This window comes from Schistocerca serialis, chromosome 3, assembly GCF_023864345.2.
Source record: "Schistocerca serialis cubense isolate TAMUIC-IGC-003099 chromosome 3, iqSchSeri2.2, whole genome shotgun sequence".
Lineage (NCBI taxonomy): Eukaryota > Metazoa > Arthropoda > Insecta > Orthoptera > Acrididae > Schistocerca > Schistocerca serialis.
The window spans coordinates 770,352,178-770,375,358 of record NC_064640.1 but is presented as its reverse complement, the minus strand read 5'-3'; the positions used below and the strand labels follow the sequence as shown (position 1 = coordinate 770,375,358).

At 41.9% G+C, this 23,181-nt stretch overlaps 1 protein-coding gene across 2 annotated transcripts in view; it reads left to right on the top strand.

Moving 5' to 3' along the window:
- Nucleotides 1-23,181, top strand: part of LOC126470613 (diacylglycerol kinase 1-like) — a 366,452-nt gene that overhangs the window by 176,970 nt on the left and 166,301 nt on the right. The window contains exons 15-16 of one of the 2 annotated variants that reach the window (XM_050098566.1): nt 12,941-13,115; nt 13,188-13,202. In XM_050098566.1, the coding sequence (XP_049954523.1) occupies nt 12,941-13,115; nt 13,188-13,202 (190 nt within the window). The remainder of the gene's footprint in view (nt 1-12,940; nt 13,116-13,187; nt 13,203-23,181) is intronic. The other variant, XM_050098567.1, reaches the window with a different exon arrangement.

Below are 23,181 nucleotides of genomic sequence, written 5' to 3'. Positions count from 1 at the left end.
TGACTGAGAATTACAGTGTCATCGGCAAACCTGCTTGCTCAATGTACAGATTGAATAACACCGCGGACAGGCTACAACCCTGTCTCAATCCCTTCTCAACTACTTTTTCGCTTTCATGGTCATCGACTCCCGTCACTGCAGTCTCGTTTAAGTACAAGATGCATATAACTTTCCATCCCATGTATTTTATCCGTGCTTTCTACAGAATTTCAAAGAGTGCATTCAAGCTGACACGGTCAGAAGCTTTCTCTAAGTCTACAGATGCTATAAACGCAGGTTTACTTTTCTTTCCCCCATCTTGTAAGAGAAGTCAGCATTGATCGCACGTTCCTACATTTCTATGCAACCCAAACTGATCTTATACGAGGTCACCTTCTACCAGTGACTCAATTAAATTATTCGTGTTACTATTTTGCAACTATGACTTAATAAAACTGGCATTTCTATAATATTCTCAACTGTCAGCACTTGCTTTCTTTAGAACTGGAATTATTACATTCTTCCTGAAGTCTGAGAATATTTTTCCTGTCTCATATATCTTACTCAGCAGGTGGGCTAATTATGTCACGGCTGACTCTCCAAAGGATCTCAACAACTTTAATAGTATGTCGTCTACTTCATGGGCATTATTTCGGGTTAGGTCTTTCAGTGCTCTGTTAAATTGTTCTCTCAGTATCATATTTTCCATGTACTTCCTGTTCTATTTCTATAACATTTTCTTCAAGTTCATTTCCCTTGTACGATCCCTCTATATACTCATTCCTATTTTCGGCATTACTTTGTTTAGCGATGCCTTACTACCTCAGCTGTAGATATTTATACAGTTGCTTCTCTTACTTTCAAAGGTCCCTTTCATCATCTTACAGGCGGTGCCTAGCTTCACCCTAGCTACAATCGTACAGCCTTCCATCTGTCCTCTAGCTATTCCTGCTCAGCCATTTTATAATTTCTGCCAATGTCATTTTTAGACATCTGTATTCCCTTTCGCCTGCTTCATCTGCTGCATATTATATTTTTCCTTTCATCAGTTGAATTCAGTATCTCATATGCTATTCAAAGATTTACGCTGGCCCTTGTGTTTTTATCTATTTGTTCATCGGCTGTCCTCACTATTTCTTCACTCAAAGCTACACATTAGTTTTTACTGTATTTCCTTCCCCTGTTTCAGCAAAACGTTGGCGAATGCTCCCACTGAAACTCTAAATAACCTCTCGCTCTTTCAACTTATCCAAGACCCATCTTCTTAATTTTCTACCTCTCTGCAATTTCTTGCGTTTTACGATTCATAATCGCTAAATTATTGTCAGAGTTCACAGTGCCCTTGAAAAAGCCTTAGAGTGTAAAATCCCGTTTCTGATTCTCTGCTTTACCATTACATAAAGAATCTGAAAGCCTCCAGTCTCTCTAGGTCATAACGTATACAACTTTCTTTCATGGGTCTTAAATCAAGTGTTATCAATGATTAAATTATGAACTTTGCGAAATTCTACCAGGCGTCTTCCTCTTCCTTCCCTTTCACCAAGTCCACATTTTGCTACTATTTTTCCATATCTTCATTTTCCTACTATCGAATTATAGTCCTCCATCACAAGGCAGTAAATATAAAGAAATAGTAAACTAACAGACGGAAAACGCAATGAGAATTAAATACACTGTTGGTGCAAAACAATATGATCACTGCCCAACCGAGATTGAATGTCGCCTGCTAGCTTTGCGGGTATGTGACAAGGTAAGAAAAGTATACAGTGTTCCATAATTCATGTTACACACCTTTAGAGGTTGTAGAAGAGAGTTAGTAGATCAAGGTTTACGTAGGAAGCCATGTTCCAACACGTCATCTAACGAAACTACAAAGCGTCGAAGTTTGTGGCGCTGGTGCCAGTAAATGAACACTGACCAGCCAGAATATTATGACCACCTACCTAATAGCCGGTATGTCCACCTTTGGCACAGACAACAGTGGCGACGCGCCGTGGCATGGAACCAATGAGGCCTTGGTGACCTCTGGAGGGAGTGGGCACCACATCTGCACACAAGTCACCTAATTCTCGTAAATTCTGGGAAGGGGGCAATGAGCTCTGAAGCTATGGTCAATCACATCCCAGATTTGTTCGATCGGGTTTAGACCCGGTGAGTTGGGGGGCCAGCATATCAATTGGAAATCGACACTGTTTTCCTCGAACCATTTCATCACACTTCTGGTCTTGTGACATGGGAAATGGTCTTGTTGAAAAATGCCACTACCGTCGGGAAACGGACTGTTTTTGAATGAATGGAATTTGTGTATGACAACGTTTAGAATCTTGGGTCGAGCACGGTAACAGCTACATGTACTCTGTTTCTATTAACCCTAACCTCCCTATTAATGAGTTGTGCAGTTCTTGCTGTAACTCTTATACTGTCGTCGTAGCCCACTTTACTTTGCAGGATTAGATGTCTGATAATTGGAATAGCTTTCAAAAGAGTAGTATAGTTTTCAGTTGATATTTCACCTGTTACCAATTCATATGGCTCCAGTACACGTAAACATTCGTCCAAAATTCGCCACTCGTCAGATGTGAAACTCGGGACATCTGAATACAAAGCTAATAAAGAGGCTGCAACGCTTTCCTTTTGCTTCAGTAGGCATTGTAGCACATGAAACGTCCTATTCCATCGGGTTTCAGTTTCCTGAATTAATATATGTACAGGTGTTTCTCATTATGTGAAGTGGACTGACAAGGCAGCCAGTCCACAGTGACGGGTAGCCGAAAGAAAGGCACGCGTACACACACACGCCAACGGGCGTCAAGTACTGGAACAGGCTACGTAATTAATGCTATGAAGAAAAGTACGTAGCTGGATTAATACTTATCTTTAATCAATCATTGTGGTACATCGCTCTTGACTATACACAGGAGACTTTAATTACAATCACTGTAAGGCTAATGGCGCCTTGCTAGTTCGTAGCCATTAACTTAGCTGAAGGCTATTCTGTCTCTCGGCTAATGAGAGTGAAAGGCTTCGTACATCTAGTCGCTAGCTAGGTCGTCCGTCCAACTGGGGCGAGTGCTTGTTCGTATCACGAGACCTGCCTTGTGGTGGCGCTAGGTCTGCGATCACACAGTGGCGACACGCGGGTCCGACATGAACTAAATGGACCGCGGCCGATTTAATCTACCACCTAGCAAGTGTGGTGTCTGGCGGTGACACCACATTATGTCCTGGATCTCATGCAGTTTTTCATAAACATTCCAATTTGTTTTAAAATAACTGACCATTTTTCTGGTCTTTTCCCACAAAATGCAGAGCATACCGTTGCTGCCCAAAGAACTTTTCGTAACTAAATTGATGGCTTGTGCCAAACAAGACGTACGTTGCATATCTATGTAGCCAATGTGAAGAAGGTGTATGGCCACCGTCATGTTACTGGCATTGTCAGTTGTGATGTCTCATTTTGGAACCACGTTACCCTACGCCTCACTAATATTTAGCGGTATGTGCCTTTCTGGCAAACGGAATGTATAGAGGATGAAAGCTTTCAGGCATCAATTACTGTTCAGGAAATGACCAGCTTCAGCCATATATGCCTCGCGATTCAACGAGGTCCAAATATTGCCATTCAAGAAACAGATGCAGTCTTTCACTTCAAAGTTTACAATCTCCTTCTCTTTACGGTAATTTTCTTCAGTTATGTGGCGCCATTTTTTTGATTTGGTATCGAATATTTTGGGTCCAGGCGTGCAACAAAACATCGAAAAGGAGTGTCCTGAACGACTAAGAGAGGGTGCAAATCGTCTGTTATCGTGGACTCTAGTGCTACATCTAGTTCTTGCTGCCGTTTACCTCCCTCTTTGAAGTGAAACGTGAGATTTACATCACTGCCTCTCCAAGGAGACACATTCGGCTCGAAAACTGGTCCAAAAAATTACATATCGTGCCGCGAAAAAGCTTGGATAGTTTTGATTTTAGGGTATGCTGTATGTTACTGTCATCCGATTTAAAAATCAAGATCTTCCTACCTTGGCTTCGGGCGCTATGCTACCTATTGCAAGGAACTCCCATTTTGTATGATCTGAATGGATGACATACATACCTGGGTATTTTGCCTGACTCGCATTATTTGAAGAATTAGCCTCTGTATCCGTGGACGTCGGTGTTTCATTGCTCGATAAATTGTGTAATTTGAGGTGTCTAAGCATGCCCGTCATACTTTCTTAAACATAGCGGAGCCTTTTAGAACAACTCATGTAACTAACGGTATCTCCATCCTCCGCCTGCTCTGAGACTTTCGTTTTCGTGTACCCATATTGATATGAATCACAACTTCATCCAGATGAAACCAGAGACATTCGAGTTGCGAGCACAGTGAGTCGAGAGCGTGTTTGTGCAAGCGTTCCAAGTCAAGTAATAGCCCCGGCGCTTGATGTCGCAGCCAACTATTGCACACTGACGCACTCCACCGCTCTGTCTCTCGTCAGCTTCTCGAGAACTGCTCGAGAACTAGAAACCCCAGAAAATCTCAGTACGCTTGAGTCGCCATACCTTGCCGTCTCAACCCTACTCTACATTTAGTGCTATTCTTATATTATGCGTTTGCAAACGAACTTGTAAAAGATCAACACCATTATCTGATGTAAGATAATAACCATGCAACCTTAATGCATTGTAGAGGTCTGCAAACGTATTATTAAAAGGTAAATACAGTAACATGGCAATGCACTTAAGATAACAAAGTTGACTCGTGTCTCATCCACCAGATTCTAAGAGCGTCGACTACGGTAGCTTTCCTAGCAGTCTTGTCAGTTGAAGTCGTAACCGCCGGCCGGTGTGGCCGTGCGGTTAAAGGCGCTTCAGTCTGGAACCGCGTGACCGCTACGGTCGCGGGTTCGAATCCTGCCTCGGGCATGGATGTGTGTGATGTCCTTAGGTTAGTTAGGTTTAATTAGTTCTAAGTTCTAGACGACTGATGACCTCAGAAGTTAAGTCGCATAGTGCTCAGAGCCATTTTTTGAAGTCGTAACCGCACTAGCTGTACGTTAGGTGTACTGCATACCTGTCGGGTGTTATCTTATTTCAATCGCTTAGTTTGCGTATGCGATTAGTGTCTCACGAGATTTTCCTAGAAAATGGAAGTGGTGTTGCGTAACTTAAGGAACGTATTTGTTCTACATAGTTATCCTCCTGTCTGTTACTATAAAATAAAAAGTATCTATAGCAAAATTGAAATTGTCAATGATTGATTGAATTTTTGTAGGAAAATTATTGATGTGTAACGTGAAAAAAAGGGATGTTGTTGTAAAAATTAAAAAAATTACTTTATGATATAGCGCTATTAAGATAATTTTCTCAAAACAACATAATTAAAAAACTCGAAACAAAAGCATATCATTTAGTAATTCCGTGGAAACGTCCTGATCGCTAAAACTTTCTTTATGGAATTACTACATGTCGAATTTGGATGGCCGCATACCTTTCAAATAGAAGACTTTGTCAGTCAAATGGAAGAAAAAACGTATCAAATACCGCATCAAAATTTGGCCGAGCTTATATGAAACATGTTTGTGTTCTTGATAAGCAATTTTCGATAATCACCAATAACAGAAAATTCTAACCTTTGATCATGATGAAGAGCGTTCTATCGAGTACAAAATAACAACAATAACTGTACGGATCCTCGTACGTTTGTGCATGTAAACGGTACTTACATCAAAAGTAACTGCTTTGGTTGCATAAAAGCGCAAAAGTTACGCGATCAACTAATTTTTATTATTTATAAACTGCATTTTATATTTTCTAAGAATATAAAATGCAAACTGTAAAAACATTGAACAATTTGTAGTTCTAATTACGTGCAAAACAAACAAAGAAACGGACAAAAATCAAAGAAAGTTCATCGGATCATATTTTATCTGACACGTATTCATTTACGTTCTTTCCCTACCGATGCTACCAATACTGCTGGTAATCGTAACATTTGCCACGTCGTTTGTATACTATGTCAAAACTAACAAACAGCAGTTTTATTAGAGCGCAATTCTGTCCTCTAACCTTCCACATACGTCAAAATTATGAACATCACAGTATGTCCCCCATCTAGCTAAGAAACTTTTGTTTGAAAGATTTTCTCCTGTCACTAAAAGTGGCTGATGGCTGATTTATTCAGGTGTCTGTCTTAGGTGCTTCACCCAGTAGGCAGCTAATGTTTTGCGCTCCACAGGCTAATGGAGCGCCGCATAAAATAATTAATGTTGGTAAGAAGACCCTGCATGTCACGTGGAATGCGCGATTGTGAAGGCGCACGCTAAAAGATATGAAGCCAGATACCCAGAGCAACAGAAATTTATTAAGTCAATGAACAAACAGAGCAACAGTCTCTTGAAGGTAAAATGGAAGCACAATGAATAACAAAACAGTAGTTCTTAGGTACGTGGCTTGGTACCAGCTAGAGTCTGTCACCGTTCACAAAATGTTCTTGGAGTAGTTGGAGATGATGTCCCGCGATGCGGAGAGCTTATCGAAGTCGTCGGGCGCTAGTCCATCGTGACTTGGGTCTTGATGGTAACTGCGATGCCAGCTGAAGCATCGAGTCCGGGGATGATTTGCGTCGAATGGGCGAGTGCATCGTACTGAGGGATCGTGGACGGTCCGCGCTTACACACTACTTAGACTAACCTAAACTAATTTACGCTATGTGTGTGTACGACACACATAGCTGGAACGTCCAGGGTATAAGAAGTTTAATTATCGATGCGAAGAAAGAATGAAAGGAAGATAAGAATCGGTGGTTACCATGTACTTATGAGAAGACATATCCGGAAGACAGAACAGCGGGAGGGGTTGAAATATGGTTCTCCATTGTAATGTGTGTTTCTTTCTTTATCATGTCCATTATAATTATCCGGGCTGTTAGGCCGTGGTCGGTTGATGAATTCTGTGGTGATTCCCAACGTTTCATCTCCGACTGCGGGAGACATCTTCAAGGGGGTCCGTAGCTTGATGGAAGGTCCAACACACACACTGGCTCGCTACTGACTGCCGCTAAATTCCGTGTCCGCGCGCCCCCGCGCCGCGGCGTGACGTCACGTGTTTTGAAAACGTCAGTGCAATTGGCCGCTGTCCGTCGCCGTCGTTGCAACGGCGATCGACGGCGACGGACAGCGGCCAATTGCACTGACGTTTTCAAAACACGTGACGTCACGCCGCGGCGCGGGGGCGCGCGGACACGGAATTTAGCGGCAGTCAGTAGCGAGCCAGTGTGTGTGTTGGACCTTTCATCAAGCTACGGACCCCCTTGAAGATGTCTCCCGCAGTCGGAGACGAAACGTTGGGAATCACCACAGAATTCATCAACCGACCACGGCATAACAGCCCGGATAATTATAATGGACATGATATTTCCGGCCCTGAAAGTTTACATTTTAGTATTCTTTCTTTATGTAATGCGAAAATAATGTTCAGTTTACTAGCTTTCAAGCAACACAGAAACATTATTTGTGGTATGACAATGAAGTGGTTGTTTCCGAAATTTAACTTCACTTAAAGGTTATATGTCAACCAGGATTTGCTTTAATATGTGAAAGCTATTCATTGAAACTTAAAGCATAGTAGGAGAACTATTTCTTTTTAACATAATTTTATTGTTTTTCATTTCTGACGTATGTTTAACTTTCCAAAGTTTACTACTTATTACAATGTTAATTTTACGTCAGTGTGGTTTATAGTTATCCTGTTCAGCTTTTATATATATACACTCCTGGAAATGGAAAAAAGAACACATTGACACCGGTGTGTCAGACCCACCATACTTGCTCCGGACACTGCGAGAGGGCTGTACAAGCAATGATCACACGCACGGCACAGCGGACACACCAGGAACCGCGGTGTTGGCCGTCGAATGGCGCTAGCTGCGCCATATTTGTGCACCGCCGCCGTCAGTGTCAGCCAGTTTGCCGTGGCATACGGAGCTCCATCTCAGACTTTAACACTGGTAGCATGCCGCGACAGCGTGGACGTGAACCGTATGTGCAGTTGACGGACTTTGAGCGAGGGCGTATAGTGGGCATGCGGGAGGCCGGGTGGACGTACCGCCGAATTGCTCAACACGTGGGGCGTGAGGTCTCCACAGTACATCGATGTTGTCGCCAGTGGTCGGCGGAAGGTGCACGTGCCCGTCGACCTGGGATCGGACCTCAGCGACGCACGGATGCACGCCAAGACCGTAGGATCCTACGCAGTGCCGTAGGGGACCGCACCGCCACTTCCCAGCAAATTAGGGACACTGTTGCTCCTGGGGTATCGGCGAAGACCATTCGCAACCGTCTCCATGAAGCTGGGCTACGGTCCCGCACACCGTTAGGCCGTCTTCCGCTCACGCCCCAACATCGTGCAGCCCGCCTCCAGTGGTGTCGCGACAGGCGTGAATGGAGGGACGAATGGAGACGTGTCGTCTTCAGCGATGAAAGTCGCTTCTGCCTTGGTGCCAATGATGGTCATATGCGTGTTTGGCGCCGTGCAGGTGAGCGCCACAATCAGGACTGCATACGACCGAGACACACAGGGCCAACACCCGGCATCATGGTGTGGGGAGCGATCTCCTACACTGGCCGTACACCACTGGTGCTCGTCGAGGGGACACTGAATAGTGCACGGTACATCCAAACCGTCATCGAACCCATCGTTCTACCATTCCTAGACCGGCAAGGGAACTTGCTGTTCCAACAGGACAATGCACGTCCGCATGTATCCCGTGCCACCCAACGTGCTCTAGAAGGTGTAAGTCAACTACCCTGGCCAGCAAGATCTCCGGATCTGTCCCCCATTGAGCATGTTTGGGACTGGATGAAGCGTCGTCTCACGCGGTCTGCACGTCCAGCACGAACGCTGGTCCAACTGAGGCGCCAGGTGGAAATGGCATGGCAAGCCGTTCCGCAGGACTACATCCAGCATCTCTACGATCGTCTCCATGGGAGAATAGCAGCCTGCATTGCTGCGAAAGGTGGATATACACTGTACTAGTGCCGACATTGTGCATGCTCTGTTGCCTGTGTCTATGTGCCTGTGGTTCTGTCAGTGTGATCATGTGATGTATCTGACCCCAGGAATGTGTCAATAAAGTTTCCCCTTCCTGGGACAATGAATTCACGGTGTTCTTATTTCAATTTCCAGGAGTGTGTATATATATATATATATATATATATATATATATATATATATATATATAAAGAAATTGTTAATCTCATTTTATAATTCCAACAAAAAAGTAGCTTTTTTGTTCTCTATTGTTCCTGTTTAAATGTAAAAAAAGGCGACAGAGCACTTGCCTGCAAAAAACATAAACAAAAAAATAAAATGATACCAAAAAGTTCTATTCTTCCCTATAGAAAAAGATGAAATCAGCAAAAAATGGTAAAGAGATTGCTTGCGATAAGAGGAAAATCGGGGTTAGAGTCCCAGTCAGGCACAAATTTTGATTGTCGTCATTCCATTCTACAGCTGATGGTTGTCCATATCCGCAATTGCGAATACATTTAATGTATTAAAAATTGTTAAGAGCCTTTCCTTGCAATGACAAGAATTTTACTGATGTATTTTACTTAGATATATGAAGACTGTATCAGCAATACTGTCAACAGTATTGTGCTGCCGCTATAACGAGCATTTTGCTGCGCAGAGTGCGACAGTGGAGGAAGGAGGACCAAAGCGGTCACAGCTGTTGAGTGTGTTGGAGGTGCCGTATTCACACTGTGCTGACAACACAGTTTTGCCATACAGATCAATTGGATTTCGTGAAAGTGCATTACAGAGCCACTTTTGTTGAAATGTGATGCTTGTTTGTAGTAATTATCATGAAATGAGTTATATGGAGTCTTATGTAACTCAGTGAGTAGAAGAGGGATGACATTTTGAACTCTGTTTAACATGTAGGCAGGCAGGCAGCCTGTAACCGCATTGTAAGATCATATGGGTTGGCAGTTGCTCCGACAATGTCGATTTCCAACCTCTACCGACCATTATTAATAAGAGGACAGGACCAAGTTAATGGCGGCACCACAGTATGAGCTATGTTCATAAAGAATATATACAGGAAGAAATGCCTGTTGTCACTGATAATTACGCGCATATGACGTTTTGTCGCACCAACAGCGATCGGTTATGAAATGTGCATCCGTTATTATCATTAAAAGACAATAATATTACAGTTTTTAATACAAGAGACAAAATTGGATCATTTGAGAGAAAATTGAAATTTAGGATTTCTGCAGTTCAGGAAAACAATTTTAATTGCTTTCCCCGTTTTATATGACTGTTTGACTGAAAACAATGTTGATTAAATTTCAAAGCTGTTTTTAGAGCATTTACAAAATTTGGAAAAAATTCTTCTGCAATATTTTCGGAAACAATAAAATGGTAGCTAAGATCGCATGAATTCTTTTTATTCCATGATTACCGGTTTCGGCGAAACTAAAGCCGCCATCATCGGATCTTAGGACACATACAGGTTACAACATCAAGGCAACGTGTATGTGTCCTAAGATCCGATGATGGCGGCTTTAGTTTCGCCGAAACCGTCAATCATGGAATAAAAAGAATTCCTGCGAACTTGGTTACCAGTTTATTGTTTTACAGGCATTTAGATCGCTCCCACATGACCACAATGTGCTCCATAAAAAGTATTTTCAGAAGATTAAGAGTATAATTTCTGCTTGCGAAATCCATTTTCCGCAACATCTTAGCTAGCAGGCTTAAGTGCAACATACTATGAAAAAATAATTAACCTAATAACTGACTCTGGTTTGAAGAAAAACACAACAATCAGGCATTACAAAATTTCTGGACGAATTTATCAGAAGAATAATTGAGGTAATCAAACCAAGCTATTACAGTTTTACTTCCGTTTACCACTACATAGTTATGTGAAGCAAGATTTTATTATTATGTTGCAACGAAAACAAAGTTCAGCCTTGAAGCTGCACCAGACATTAGAAAACCTTCCGGTATTGTACTTGATATCGGCAAGATATGTAATTTTAGGACACAAAATCATCGAAGGGATTTAAAACTTCATTCTAATTTGTATGTGTTGTGGAAAAAAATAAAATAATTACTAAATACATCTGAAATAAGTAATTATTTTTTCTTGAATGAGATTTTCTCTCTGCAGCGGAGTGTGCGCTGATATGAAACTTCCTGGCATATTAAAACTGTGTGCCGGACCTAGAGTCGAACTCGGGACCTTTGCCTTTCGCGGGCAAGTGCTCTACCACCTGAGCTACCCAAGCACGACTCACGCCCCGTCCTCACAGCTTTACTTCTGCCAGTACCTCGTCTTCTACATTCCAAACTTTACAGAAGCTCTCCTGCGAAAATTGCAGAACTAGCACTCCTGAAAGAAAGGATATTTCGGAGACATGGCTTAGCCACAGCCTGGGGGATGTTTCCAGAATGAATTTTCACTCTGCAGCGGAGTGTGCGCTGATATGAAACTTCCTGGCGTGAGTCGTGCTTGGGTAGCTCAGATGGTAGAGCACTTGTCGCCGAAAGGCAAAGGTCCTCAGTTTGAGTCTCGGTTGGGTACACAGTTTTAATCTGCCAGGAAGTTTCGTGTCAGCGCACACTCCGCTGCAGAGTGAAAATATCATTCTAGAAACATCCCCCAAGCTGTGGCTAAGCCATGTCTCCGCAATATCCTTTCTTTCAGGAGTGCTAGTTCTGCAAGGTTCGCAGGAGAGCTTCTGTAAAGTTTGGAAGGTAGGAGACGAGGTACTGGCAGAAGCAGAGCTGTGAGGACGGGGCGTGAGTCTTGCTTGGGTAGCCACACGGTATACCACCCTCACCTGCCTAGAACAGTCAGATCAACATGGTACATTGTAGTGAACCGAAAATACCCTACGAATGATAAAAAGTACGCAATACATTTGGCGGATTCGCCCATGTGTCAGCAATGCGGCGTGCTGATTACGGACGACCATCGGCTGGTCTGCGGCGAGGCATTGACTGTTTGGACTCTCGCAAGAAAGATAATAGCGTTCATGCGGCGCACTATCTATACAGCAGTCTCTCCTGACAGTATTTTTTCCAGAGGAAACGTATTTTCCGCGTCATAAGACAAACGCAGTGGCGTGGATCACAGGTATGACAGTTCATTGCATCTATAGAGACACACGTCTGAACGTACTGGATTACTGGCAAGATGGACACACAAAACTGTTACGGCTACAAAAGTACAAGGATTGGTATGCCAATTTCCTAGTAACGATTTTTGTGGACCCGCCATATACTTGGGGTGTGCCGGGTGCGCAAAGATGAGCGGCGGTGCTGGCGTTGTGAAACCGACCAAGTAAAGTGATCAGCTAAGGTACGCGACCTAGGAAAAAGTAACGCTTGCCCAGTTAGCAAATGGATGTACTTCAAAATTTTGTTCTCATATCTATAAATACTTTTCTTTAGGGTGCCGGAGGTGGCTCCACTTTGATTTTGTTATTTCATGCTGCATGGTAGGACGGCAGCGAGGTTCCTTCCAGGACAGTTATAATGTGTAAGGACGTACTATGTTTATTTTGTGAATAATAAAGGTATCTGTTTCTCCTATAAAAAAAATTGTAGAGCACTTGTCTGCGAAAGGCAAAGGTCCCGAGTTCGAGTCTCGGTCCGGCACACAGTTTCAATTATTTTTTCTTATTTCTTTAAAACTTTATTATGAGTTCTGTGTTATTAGTTATGATTTCAGACTGAATTAATCACTACATAAAGCAACTTTTTCTCGTTTTTAAGATTTTGTTAATTTTATTAATCATCAAAATAAGCAAGGTGTTCCATCGAAGTACCAGGATTCCCAAAGCGTCCTGTCAGAGGGAAAGTTTGCGAACCTCTGGTTTAGACATCCATTTGTGGAAATGCGTGAGAATTGCGTAATGAATAAGAAGTGTGTGGCTCGTGCTGACAGCCGTGTCTGTGGCAGTGTGACGGCGTCGCGCTGCAGCTGGCGGGCGGCCAGTCGCTGCAGGGCGTCGCGCTGCTCAACATCCCGTACACCCACGGCGGCTCCAACCTGTGGGGCGACCACGGCAGCCGGCGCATCTTCCGCCGCCGCCGCAAGCGCGCCGGGCCCGCCGACACCGGCACTGCCATTCAAGGTACAACCCTACCATCTGCGATTTCTAGCCTCGGCCTCCAAACACACTAACGCTCTGCTTTGTTTCCTCCAGCCTTCAAGGCGCAGGGTAGGTAGCGCTAGCGTACGCCGAGCCTAGCATGTAGCCGGTAACCCCCTTTGTCGCCTCTCGCTCACCACAGACGGGACCCGCTGCAGCCGAACATCCACTGCTGAGCGGACTATCATCTGGAAACCATACACTATACGTATCAATAAAACCTGTTGTATAAAGAAACTCGAGTCATTTTTACTTGACAACTCCTCTCACCCATATGCTAATGTGTGTATGCCTCTGTAGCTAACAGATATAAGCCGCTCAAAAAAAGTTTTGCACAACCTGTGTATCAACCACCGTGTGTTGGTTCACTTACGAGATGTCTGCACGGTGTGAAAAGTGGCAGTTTACCCTGAGCAATAAAAAGTGTAAGGTCCTCCACACAAGTGCTAAAATAATTTCGTTAAATTTCGGTGACATGACAAATCACTCAAATTTAAAGGTTATCGATTCAAATAGATACCCAAGGATTACAATTATTAGCAACTAAATCTGCTAAAAAGACCGCCTACATTTGTGCGTCGTCTTCTCAATTATTTCTGCGCGGTGTGGCATCCTTACCAAATATGACTGACGCAGAGCGCTGAAAAAATTCAGCGAAGGGCCACTCGTTTTGTATTAATGCCAAATGCGGCAGATAGTATCCTGGTTGTGATAAACAATTTCGGGTATCAGTTATTAAAAATGGTGGTATTCGTTACGGCTAGGTCTTTTTATGAAATTTCAGTCCGCAACCTTCTCCTTCCAATGCCGAAATATCATTTTGACTCCAACCTACATAAGAAGAAATGATCATCGTGATCAAATAAGATAAATGAAACCGCATATTTAAAGATTTGAGTGCTCATTTTCCCCACGTAATACTCGAGAATTGAGTAGCACATACTGAGCGTGGTGGCACAGTGATTAGCACACAGAACTCGCATCCGGGAGGAAGACCGTTCAAATTCGCGTCCGGTCATCCTGATTTACGTTTTCCGTGATTTCCCTAAATCGCTTCAGGCAAATGCCGAGATGTTCATTTGAAAGGACACGACCAACTTTCCTCCCCATCCTTCCCTAATCCGATAGAACCGATGACCTCGCTGTTTGGTCCCCTCCCCCAACTTAACCAACTAACCAGCCAATGGTGGATATTCTGTAAATAGTTCTATGAACCCTCTGCTGAAAACGTTAGTGTGAATTGCACAGTAAACATCTATGTGTAGGTGTAAATAAAGGACGATACCTCAGTTATTACCGAACAATCTCAGGAAGCAGCGGCATCCATTAAATGTATGGGAGTATGATTAAAGAATGCTTTATAGTGGAACGACCACATAAAACTAATCGCAGTAAAGGCAGATGCCAGGCTAATTCGAAGAATCTTTAGGAAGCATAGTCCACCCATAAATAAGGTAGCTTATAAAATCCTCTTTCGGCCGATACGTAAATATTGCTTTTAAGTCTGGAACTTTTACCAGATAAAATTGATGGGAGAAATATAAGAGATCCAACGGACAGTAACATGTATCGTCACTGGTCTTTTAGTAGGCTCTAAATTTTCGCTGAGATGCTCGTCCAATTCGAATGGCAGACGCTACAAGAGAGGCGTTGTGTATCATGGTGTGGTTTACTGTTGAAATTTCGAGAACTTAGGTTCCTATAACAGCCAACCAATATAATGCTTCCTTTATACAGCGAAAACACCATGAAGGTAAAAACAGAAAGGTCTACCCTCAAACGTTCTACCGCGCACCATTCACTATTCAAACATGAAAGGGAAATTGTGACTGGTGCACAAAGTAACGCCTGGCATACACACTAAGGTAGCTTGTAGAGTATGGATGTAGATGTAACACGGAATAAAAGAATTACCCTTTCGTAAGTAAAAAGAATACTAACAGAATGTTCCGTCGGTTCATTTATTAAAAAGAATACTGTACAGTAAACAAAAGAACAATAACGAAAATAAAGTCAGTGAGAAAGTACACTTCCTTGCATGCTTGTAACTTCAAAATCTGCTGCTGGATAACATTCAGTGCTGTGTTGCTCTCCCCCATGCATTGTAAGACGTTTGTATCTTCCTTGATAGGCTCTCTACTAGTTGAAGCTTTGCTACTTAAGCCTGATTCATACTTCGGCAACGGACTTCCGCGCCAATTACATCTGATTCAGAAAATGCTTGATCGTCTTCGTGTCGGTATATGCGGTCAACCACTCAGTGACAGGGGAGTTAGGGCACGGGGTAGGGGGAGGGGGACGATCGTGCATTATCACGTTGAAAGGTGACCCCATCGCTGAAATGTTGACTGTAGGTCTAGACAATATGTTGGAGGATTCTGTCCTTTTACGCACAACCCTCAAATTATCCTCGAATGCCATGAGAGACGTCTGTAGATTACAGCCGGAAACATGTATGATCCACCTCCCCGCTAAACTCTACGTACTCCATACCTAACATTTGCATTGCATCTAGGCACTGCTACACCCCTCTACCACCATCATCAGGAATCAGACAAATACAGTGCTCGTCGGTGAAGGGAATCCGACGTAATTAATCCAGGATGCATTCTAGATGATGGCGGGTTAGTATTGTCGTTCGGTATGGACGCTTAGAGGCCAAACTGATCTACATTTACATTTACATCTACATCGTTATTCTGCAATTCACACTTAAGTGCCGGGCAAAGGTTTCATCGAACCATTTTAATACTACTTCTCTACCATTCAACTCTCGAATGGCGTGTGGGAAAAAGGAACACCTAAATCTTTCTGTTCGAGCTCTGATTTCTCTTATTTTATTACGATGAACATTTCTCCCTACGTAGGTGGGTGTCAACAAAATATTTTCGCATTCGGAAGAGAAAGTTGATGATTGAAATTTCGTAAATAGATCTCGTCGCAAAGAAGACCGCCTTTATTTCAGTGACTGCCACCCCAACTCGCGTATCATGTCAGTGACACTCTCACCCGTATTGCGTGATAACACGAAACGAGCTGCCCTTCTTTGCACTTTTTCGATGTCCTCCGTCAATCCTACCTGGTAAGGATCCCACACCGCGCAGCAATATTCCAGCAGAGGACGGACGAGTGTAATGTAGGCTGTCTCTTTAGTGGGTTTGTCGCATCTTCTAAGTGTTCTGCCAACAAAGCGCAGTCTTTGTTTCGCCTTCCCCACAATACTATCTATGCGGTCTTTCCGATTTAAGTTGCTCGTCATTGTAATTCCTAGGTATTTAGTCGAATTGACAGCCCTTAGATTTGTTCCATTTATCGTATACCCAAAATTTATCGGATTTCTTTTAGTACCCATGTAGATGACCTCGCACTTTTCTTTGTTTAGTGCCCATTGCCACTTTTCGCACCATACAGAAATCATTTTGTAATTGGAATTGATCGCCTGATGATTTTACTAGATGGTAAATTACATCGCCATCTGCAAACAATCGAAGGGGGCTGCTCAGATTATCACCTAGATCATTTATGTAAATCAGGAACAGCAGAGGGCCTATGACACTACCTTGTGGATCGCCAGATATCACTTCTGTTCTACTCGATGATTTACCGTCTATCACTACGAACTGTGACCTCTCTGACAGTAAATCACGAATCCAGTCACACAACTGAGACGATACTCCATATGTACGCAATTTGATTAATAGTCGCTTGTGAGGAACGGTACGAAAAGCCTTCTGGAAATCTAGGAATATGGAATGGATCTGAGATCCCTTGTCGACAGCACTCATTACTTCATGGGAATAAAGAGCTAGCTGTGTTGCCCGAGAACGATATTTTCTGAATCCGTGTTAGTTATGTATCAATCGTGAGGAGGGAGTTGCGTACTGTCTGCCTGTGCAGAGTTGCCTCCAAATGTGAGCGTGCGCTTTTCTTGCCTCCTATGAGTACCTATGAGCAGTAATTTGTTGGTAGCAGTCAACAGCTGGTGCTATGCTAGCGGACGACCACTACGAGACACACCTTCAATCTTTTGAGTGGTGCACTCCATTCGATAGGCGGCTTCCATTTCAGATGAGCCTTCTAGCCGTTAAGTGTCAGTACGCTTGTTGTCGAATCTTGATGTGGTCCATCGGGGCATGTTGGCACAACGAACAATGTAAATGAGCTGCGCTGTCCCGTTTACGACTGGACACACACTACGGTCTGCTTCACTGCGCTGGGCATTCAGGTTAAATTTTACTACCATTACACAGAAGGCGATTCCCTGTGATCAAAAGTGTATTCAGAATGCAGTCTATGATAGGAAGACACGCAAATTAATCAAGTCATGAGGATGGTGCAAAACTTTTTCGGAGCGGTTTAGACTAAGTAAAATTTTAATGTAAATACTGAGTCAGAAAGTTAGATGGATGGACCGTTTTCTAAAAGGTAAGGTTCTGCGAATAAAGCTGTCTAGATCGCTTACTAGGGCAGACACTCGTTCCACCGAACCTCCACTAGTGTGGTGTAATCCAATATCGAATATGTTGTGAAAACTATGGAACTAACCACAAATACATATGTGCGTCACGTCTGGTACAAGCGTTTGTTTCACTACGTCGATGCCTTGTTTGAATGTTCGTAGCCGGAAAAGTTACTTGAATACCATACCACTACGTCGATGCCTTGTTTGAATGTTCGTAGCCGGAAAAGTTACTTGAATACCATACGCTACACCTACTTCATCCGTCCTCAAGGTTTATGCACCCCAATATCACGTACTACAGTTAAAAGTACTTGTCCTGCCATCGTAACAGCAACACAAGGTTTCATTTGTCTAATATCCTAAATGTCCCCAGCCGTAAAACAAAAAATTGTCCAACACTTTCTCCAGTGCTGCGGTCCTTTGAAAGGGTATAGTGGATTTCCTTCCCCATCTTTGAGTGATTCCGGGCTTGTGCTAATAACCTCGATGTCGACGGGACGTTAAACCCCAATCTTCCTTCCTGCCTCCCTGTGCTGCTGTCCGCCTTTGGAACATGCAAACTGCGCCCTGTGAGCAATTCGCCACCTTATCGCATTGACGAAGAAGTTGAAGCCCTTCCTTTCTTTCAACCTCATAACGTTTCCTCTAAATACTAACTTAGGGCTGTATGGGCACTTTTTTCCGTCAGGTAGTGAAGCAGACTTTCACATTTTCTCCCGCTAACGATTCTTTCTTCTTTCGTGCTCACTGTCAGCCGCGACACAGTCTGTCTCCCTTCTTCATTACTTATGTTCTATCACGTACCTCTTTCTCTCCGTGTCCCCTCCATTTCTCGTCCATTGCCGCCTAGTCCATTGAAACTGTAACAGTGAAATCCGTTGTTCATTCTTTGAATGGGCATTTCAATTATGATTACTGCATGTGTCTGGGCTGGTTTAGCTCATGATGTATGTAACATGATTTAATTCGGTGTAACCAAGCAACATCATTGACTTCTGAAGAAGATACTTATAGTCGTATCGAAACCTAGGTCAAGTTTAAATAGATTTCCGGTAACTGTTTGGCTGTGTACTTTAACAATAGTACTTTAATAATCTTTCTGCTATATCTATTACTGACTGTCGCTGATTATATCCTTACCTCATTATCCTATCTATTTGTAAGCGCTCTTCCCACATTAGATGTTGATGCTGTGATTTTCTGTCCGAAGAGAGGTTTGGCACAACATGCTAGTCCATCCTATGCATGTCTCTTCGTATCTGTAAACTTCTGCAACTTACATCAATTTCAAACCGCTTACTCTATTCAAGCCTTGGTCTCCCAGCACACTCCCCCCCCCCCCTCCCCCCCCTCCACCCACTTCTTTCCTTAATCAATATCAAGTACCCCGTTCTGTTCGTCAAACTGTGCCATAAATTTCTTTTCTTCCAAATTTCATTCAGTACCTTGCCGTTACTCATATTCAGCACTGTTCTGTTCCATCACATTTCAAAACCTTCTGTTCACTCCTTGTCTGAACTGCTTATGGTCACCGTTTCACTTTCTCACGAGGCTCCGTTCCACACAACTACCTTCAGAAAACTACCTACTACTAAAATTTATGTTCCATGGTAACAAATTTCTCTTTTTCAGAAAGACTTTTCTATGTATTGTCAGTCTGCGGTCTATATCCTCTCTACTTCGACAATCATCAGCTCAAATCCCTCCCAAACAGCAAAACTCAGCTACTACTGTTAATGTCTCATTTCCTAAAGCAACTCCACCAATTTCACCTGATTTAATTAAAATGTATACCATTATTCTTTAACTGTTTTGGTTTTTCAACTTATAACCTCTTTTCAAGACACCATCCATTCCGTTCATCTGCTCTTTAACGTTCTTTGCCGATTCTGACATATTATAGTATAATCAACAAACCTCAGTCTTTCATTTTCTCTCTTCTGAACTTTGATTCCCTTCCAAAACATCTGTTTTTTCCTTAGTATTCTTAATGTAATATAGTCTACAACTCTGTCTCACTCCCTTCTCAATCACCGCCTCCCATTCATGTCCTTCGACTCTTACACTGCTTTCTGTACAAATTGTAATCTTTTGGTCCCTTTATTTTATTTCCGCTGCATTCAGATTTTCAAAGAATATATTCCAGCCAACATTTTGAAAAGTTTTTCCCTATAAGAGTAGGTTTACATTTGGTTAAGATATCTTCTAATGTAAGTCGTAGGGTCAATGTTTCTTGCGTGTTCCTTCTTTTCTTCGGAACCCAAACTGATCTTCTCGAGATCTGTTTGTACTCGTTTATCCAGTCTTCTGTAAAAAGTTTTTTTCAGTATTTTGAAAGCAGTCTTATTAGACTGATAGTTTCGTAGTATTAACACTTGTTAGCACCTACCTTCTTTGGAAATGGGATTGTTACATTATTCTTGAAATCTGAGGATATTTCACCTTTGTCGTGCATCTTGTACATCGGTGGAATACTTTTGTCATGGCTGGCTCTCTCAAGAATCTTAATAATTCTGAGGGAACGTCGTCTATGTCAGGAGCCTTGTTTCGACTTATATCTTCAGTCATATTCTTCTGGCAATATTATATTTCCCATCTCATATTCATCTCCTCCCTGTCCTCTTCCTATAATATTGTCTTGAAGCTAATGTTTCTTGTATAGCCTTTCCGTATATTAGGTTCACATTTCAGCTTTCCTTTCTTCGCTTACTACTATCTTATTATCTGAGCTCTTGATGGTCTTACAGCTGATTACCTTTTCTCCAAAGGTCTGTTTCATTTTCCTACAGGTGGAATCTCACTTTACTCGAGTGATACATGCTTCTACAGTTTTTCATTTGTTATCTAGCCATTCCTGCTCACCGATTTGACCTTCTGTCAGTCTCATTTGTTATATTCTGTATGCCGTTTTGCACACTTCACTGGCAACATTTTGTTATTTTACTCTTTCGTCAGTTACATTCTTTATCTTTGGTCGTGTTAAAGGATTCCTATAGGACCTTGTCTTTTGCCTATTTGATCCCTTGCTGCCATCAGTATTTCATCTCTCAAAGCTACAAATTCGTCTTCTGTTGTATTCTCTTCGAGTGTTTCAGTTACTCGTTGCCTAATTCTCCCTTTGAAACCATACAACCACTTACGGCTCTTCAGTTGCTACAGGTCTCATCTCCTTAACTTCCAACTTTTCTGAAATTTCTTGACTTTTAATCTGCAGTTCACAACCGATAAATTATATGGTTAGAGCCCATATGTGCTCCTTGATATGTTTTATTATTAGATGTAAGACTTCCTATAACACGCACCTTAATTAATATCGTTCATACGAAAACAGTGTCCGTTATGGGCTGTACAGTATTCAAAGTTATTTGCTATTGGCCAGTTTCGATTTTTTAGTTACTACCAAGCAATGTGTAAGTATATCTAAACACTGTGAACCCACACGCAAACAAAATTATTAATTTATATCATTTAAAGAAAGATTTCCCGGTGAGATGAAAGCAGAGTCTAATGGCCCTAATCATTTCAGAGCAAATAAATAAATTAACCAAAATAATGGTGTGTACATTATTAAATTATTTTGCAACATGTTTCAGCTACTGCAAGTATCAGATACTATAATTAAGAAAAAATAGTATAAAAATTTAAAAGTATAACGAATACGCTATCTGACAACAATCATAATATCCAACCCACCAAGTACAGAACTTCTGAAACAAAGTCAGTGTCGTTTTATGGGAAAAAAACCTATACTGAGGCGGGATTTCGATAGTCAATTCTACGCTTGTGTTGAATGCTTTTATTTTTATGGCCATAAACGTGTAAAATGACAGAGTGCGGTAAAATAAGAATTCCTTATTTTAAATTACAAAATATGAACTCAGTAGGTACGATTTCACAATATAAAAGTTGGTATTTCAAATGAAAGCAACACTTAAGTGTGGAGTCTACAGAAGTAAAATACCGAGAATTCATCATATTTGATTTATAAGCACGTATTATTTATCTGCGTTACTCTTCTGTTTATATAACATGCTGCAGTTATTATGTAAGTTTTTCGTGTAGGTATAATTGGTTTCCCACAAGATTGAGGAAATGTTGGCTTAAGAACAGAATGGCTTTACAGATATTCACGAAATTAAATTTCAGAGTTTATTAAATCGGTATTGTGGAACGCCAAAAGTCATACAGACCAATGAAAATCAGTTATACAATAACGTAGTCAACCTTACAGACGTAAACTTGACAAGTGTTCAGTCGCCGTTAGTAGATAAAGCATTGAAATTTAATATCGCCTGCCAAAATTAAAATTAAAATGTTTCAAAACGTCTAAGCTTCGTTGGTGACGTCTTACTGTTCTTGACTGGTAGTTTATACATAGTATTACATTTTTTTGTATTACTTTTCTTCTTAGTTACAGGGTCTGATGAGGGCCTCAGAGGAAAAATATTATAAATAATGTAAGAAAGAAATCATTAAGCCTTCTGGACAGCATTATTCACAGAAGTTCATAATTGTCTCAAACTAATTTCAGAAAACTATTCGCTTTATTAATAAACTTTTTTATATAACTACATGTATGCGTCTCGAAAGAAATGTTATGAATTGGCACGTACCGTCAAACGCACTAAACTGAAAAATACGTTTCTGCTGCGGTCATTTCGCTGCAGTGAGTATGAAAACTTGTGTTGTGGAGCAGTGGAGCAACACGTCAGCAAGGAGCTTCATCAAAAACTTTCAGAAATATCAGCGAAGAGACGTTTGACAAACGTTCAAATCTACAACGCGTAGTTATAGGTAAAAAATTGTACCAATGTTTGAATACGAAAATGAACTATCAAATATTCGTCTCGCCTGGAGTGACAGCCTGGAGACGTAGCGACAAGTAGCTAACAAGTGCGACAGTTGGCAAAACTTCTGTAGCAATTCCTCTCGTTGTTACTGGAGCCATTGCGGTATTCTGTCGACTGAATAAACGGAAAATATGTTTCCGATTTGACAACAAGAGACTGACGGATGAGTAAACGACAACACACATGGAAATTCGTCGTGCAAGAAATAAATATAGGAAAATCGAGTCTGTCAGCAGAAAAAGTAATTTTAGAAACAAACCCATTGTTTTTCCACTCGCATCTTTCAACGACAATTTCTATCGGAAAAAATAAATTACTAGATATTTCATTGCTATGTTTGTCTGAGATACAACTTTTCTGCAATCAATCCTTACAGAATATGAGACCGTGTGCTACCAGTTGTTCTGTAATGGGACATGTATTCGGCAAGAAAGCGTATTCTTTTTACTAGACGTTTTCGAATATCAGTCACCCGACCGGACAAAATATTAGTCACCTCTTTAAAATATAACACTCGCCGCTTTGGATAGCTGTAGATGTTGTAGAATCGATGGAATTGGTGTGTCTGTGATAATCTATTGTATGAAATCAGCGCAGTAATGGCTGTTCACGTGGAGACATGACACAAAAAAGAGCTATCGTTTGTTCGCTTGCATATGATCAAGCCGTGAATGAAGTTACTCACTTTGGTGGTCTACTGCGCAAACTGTCGATCGTGTTTACGGGGAATGCTGCA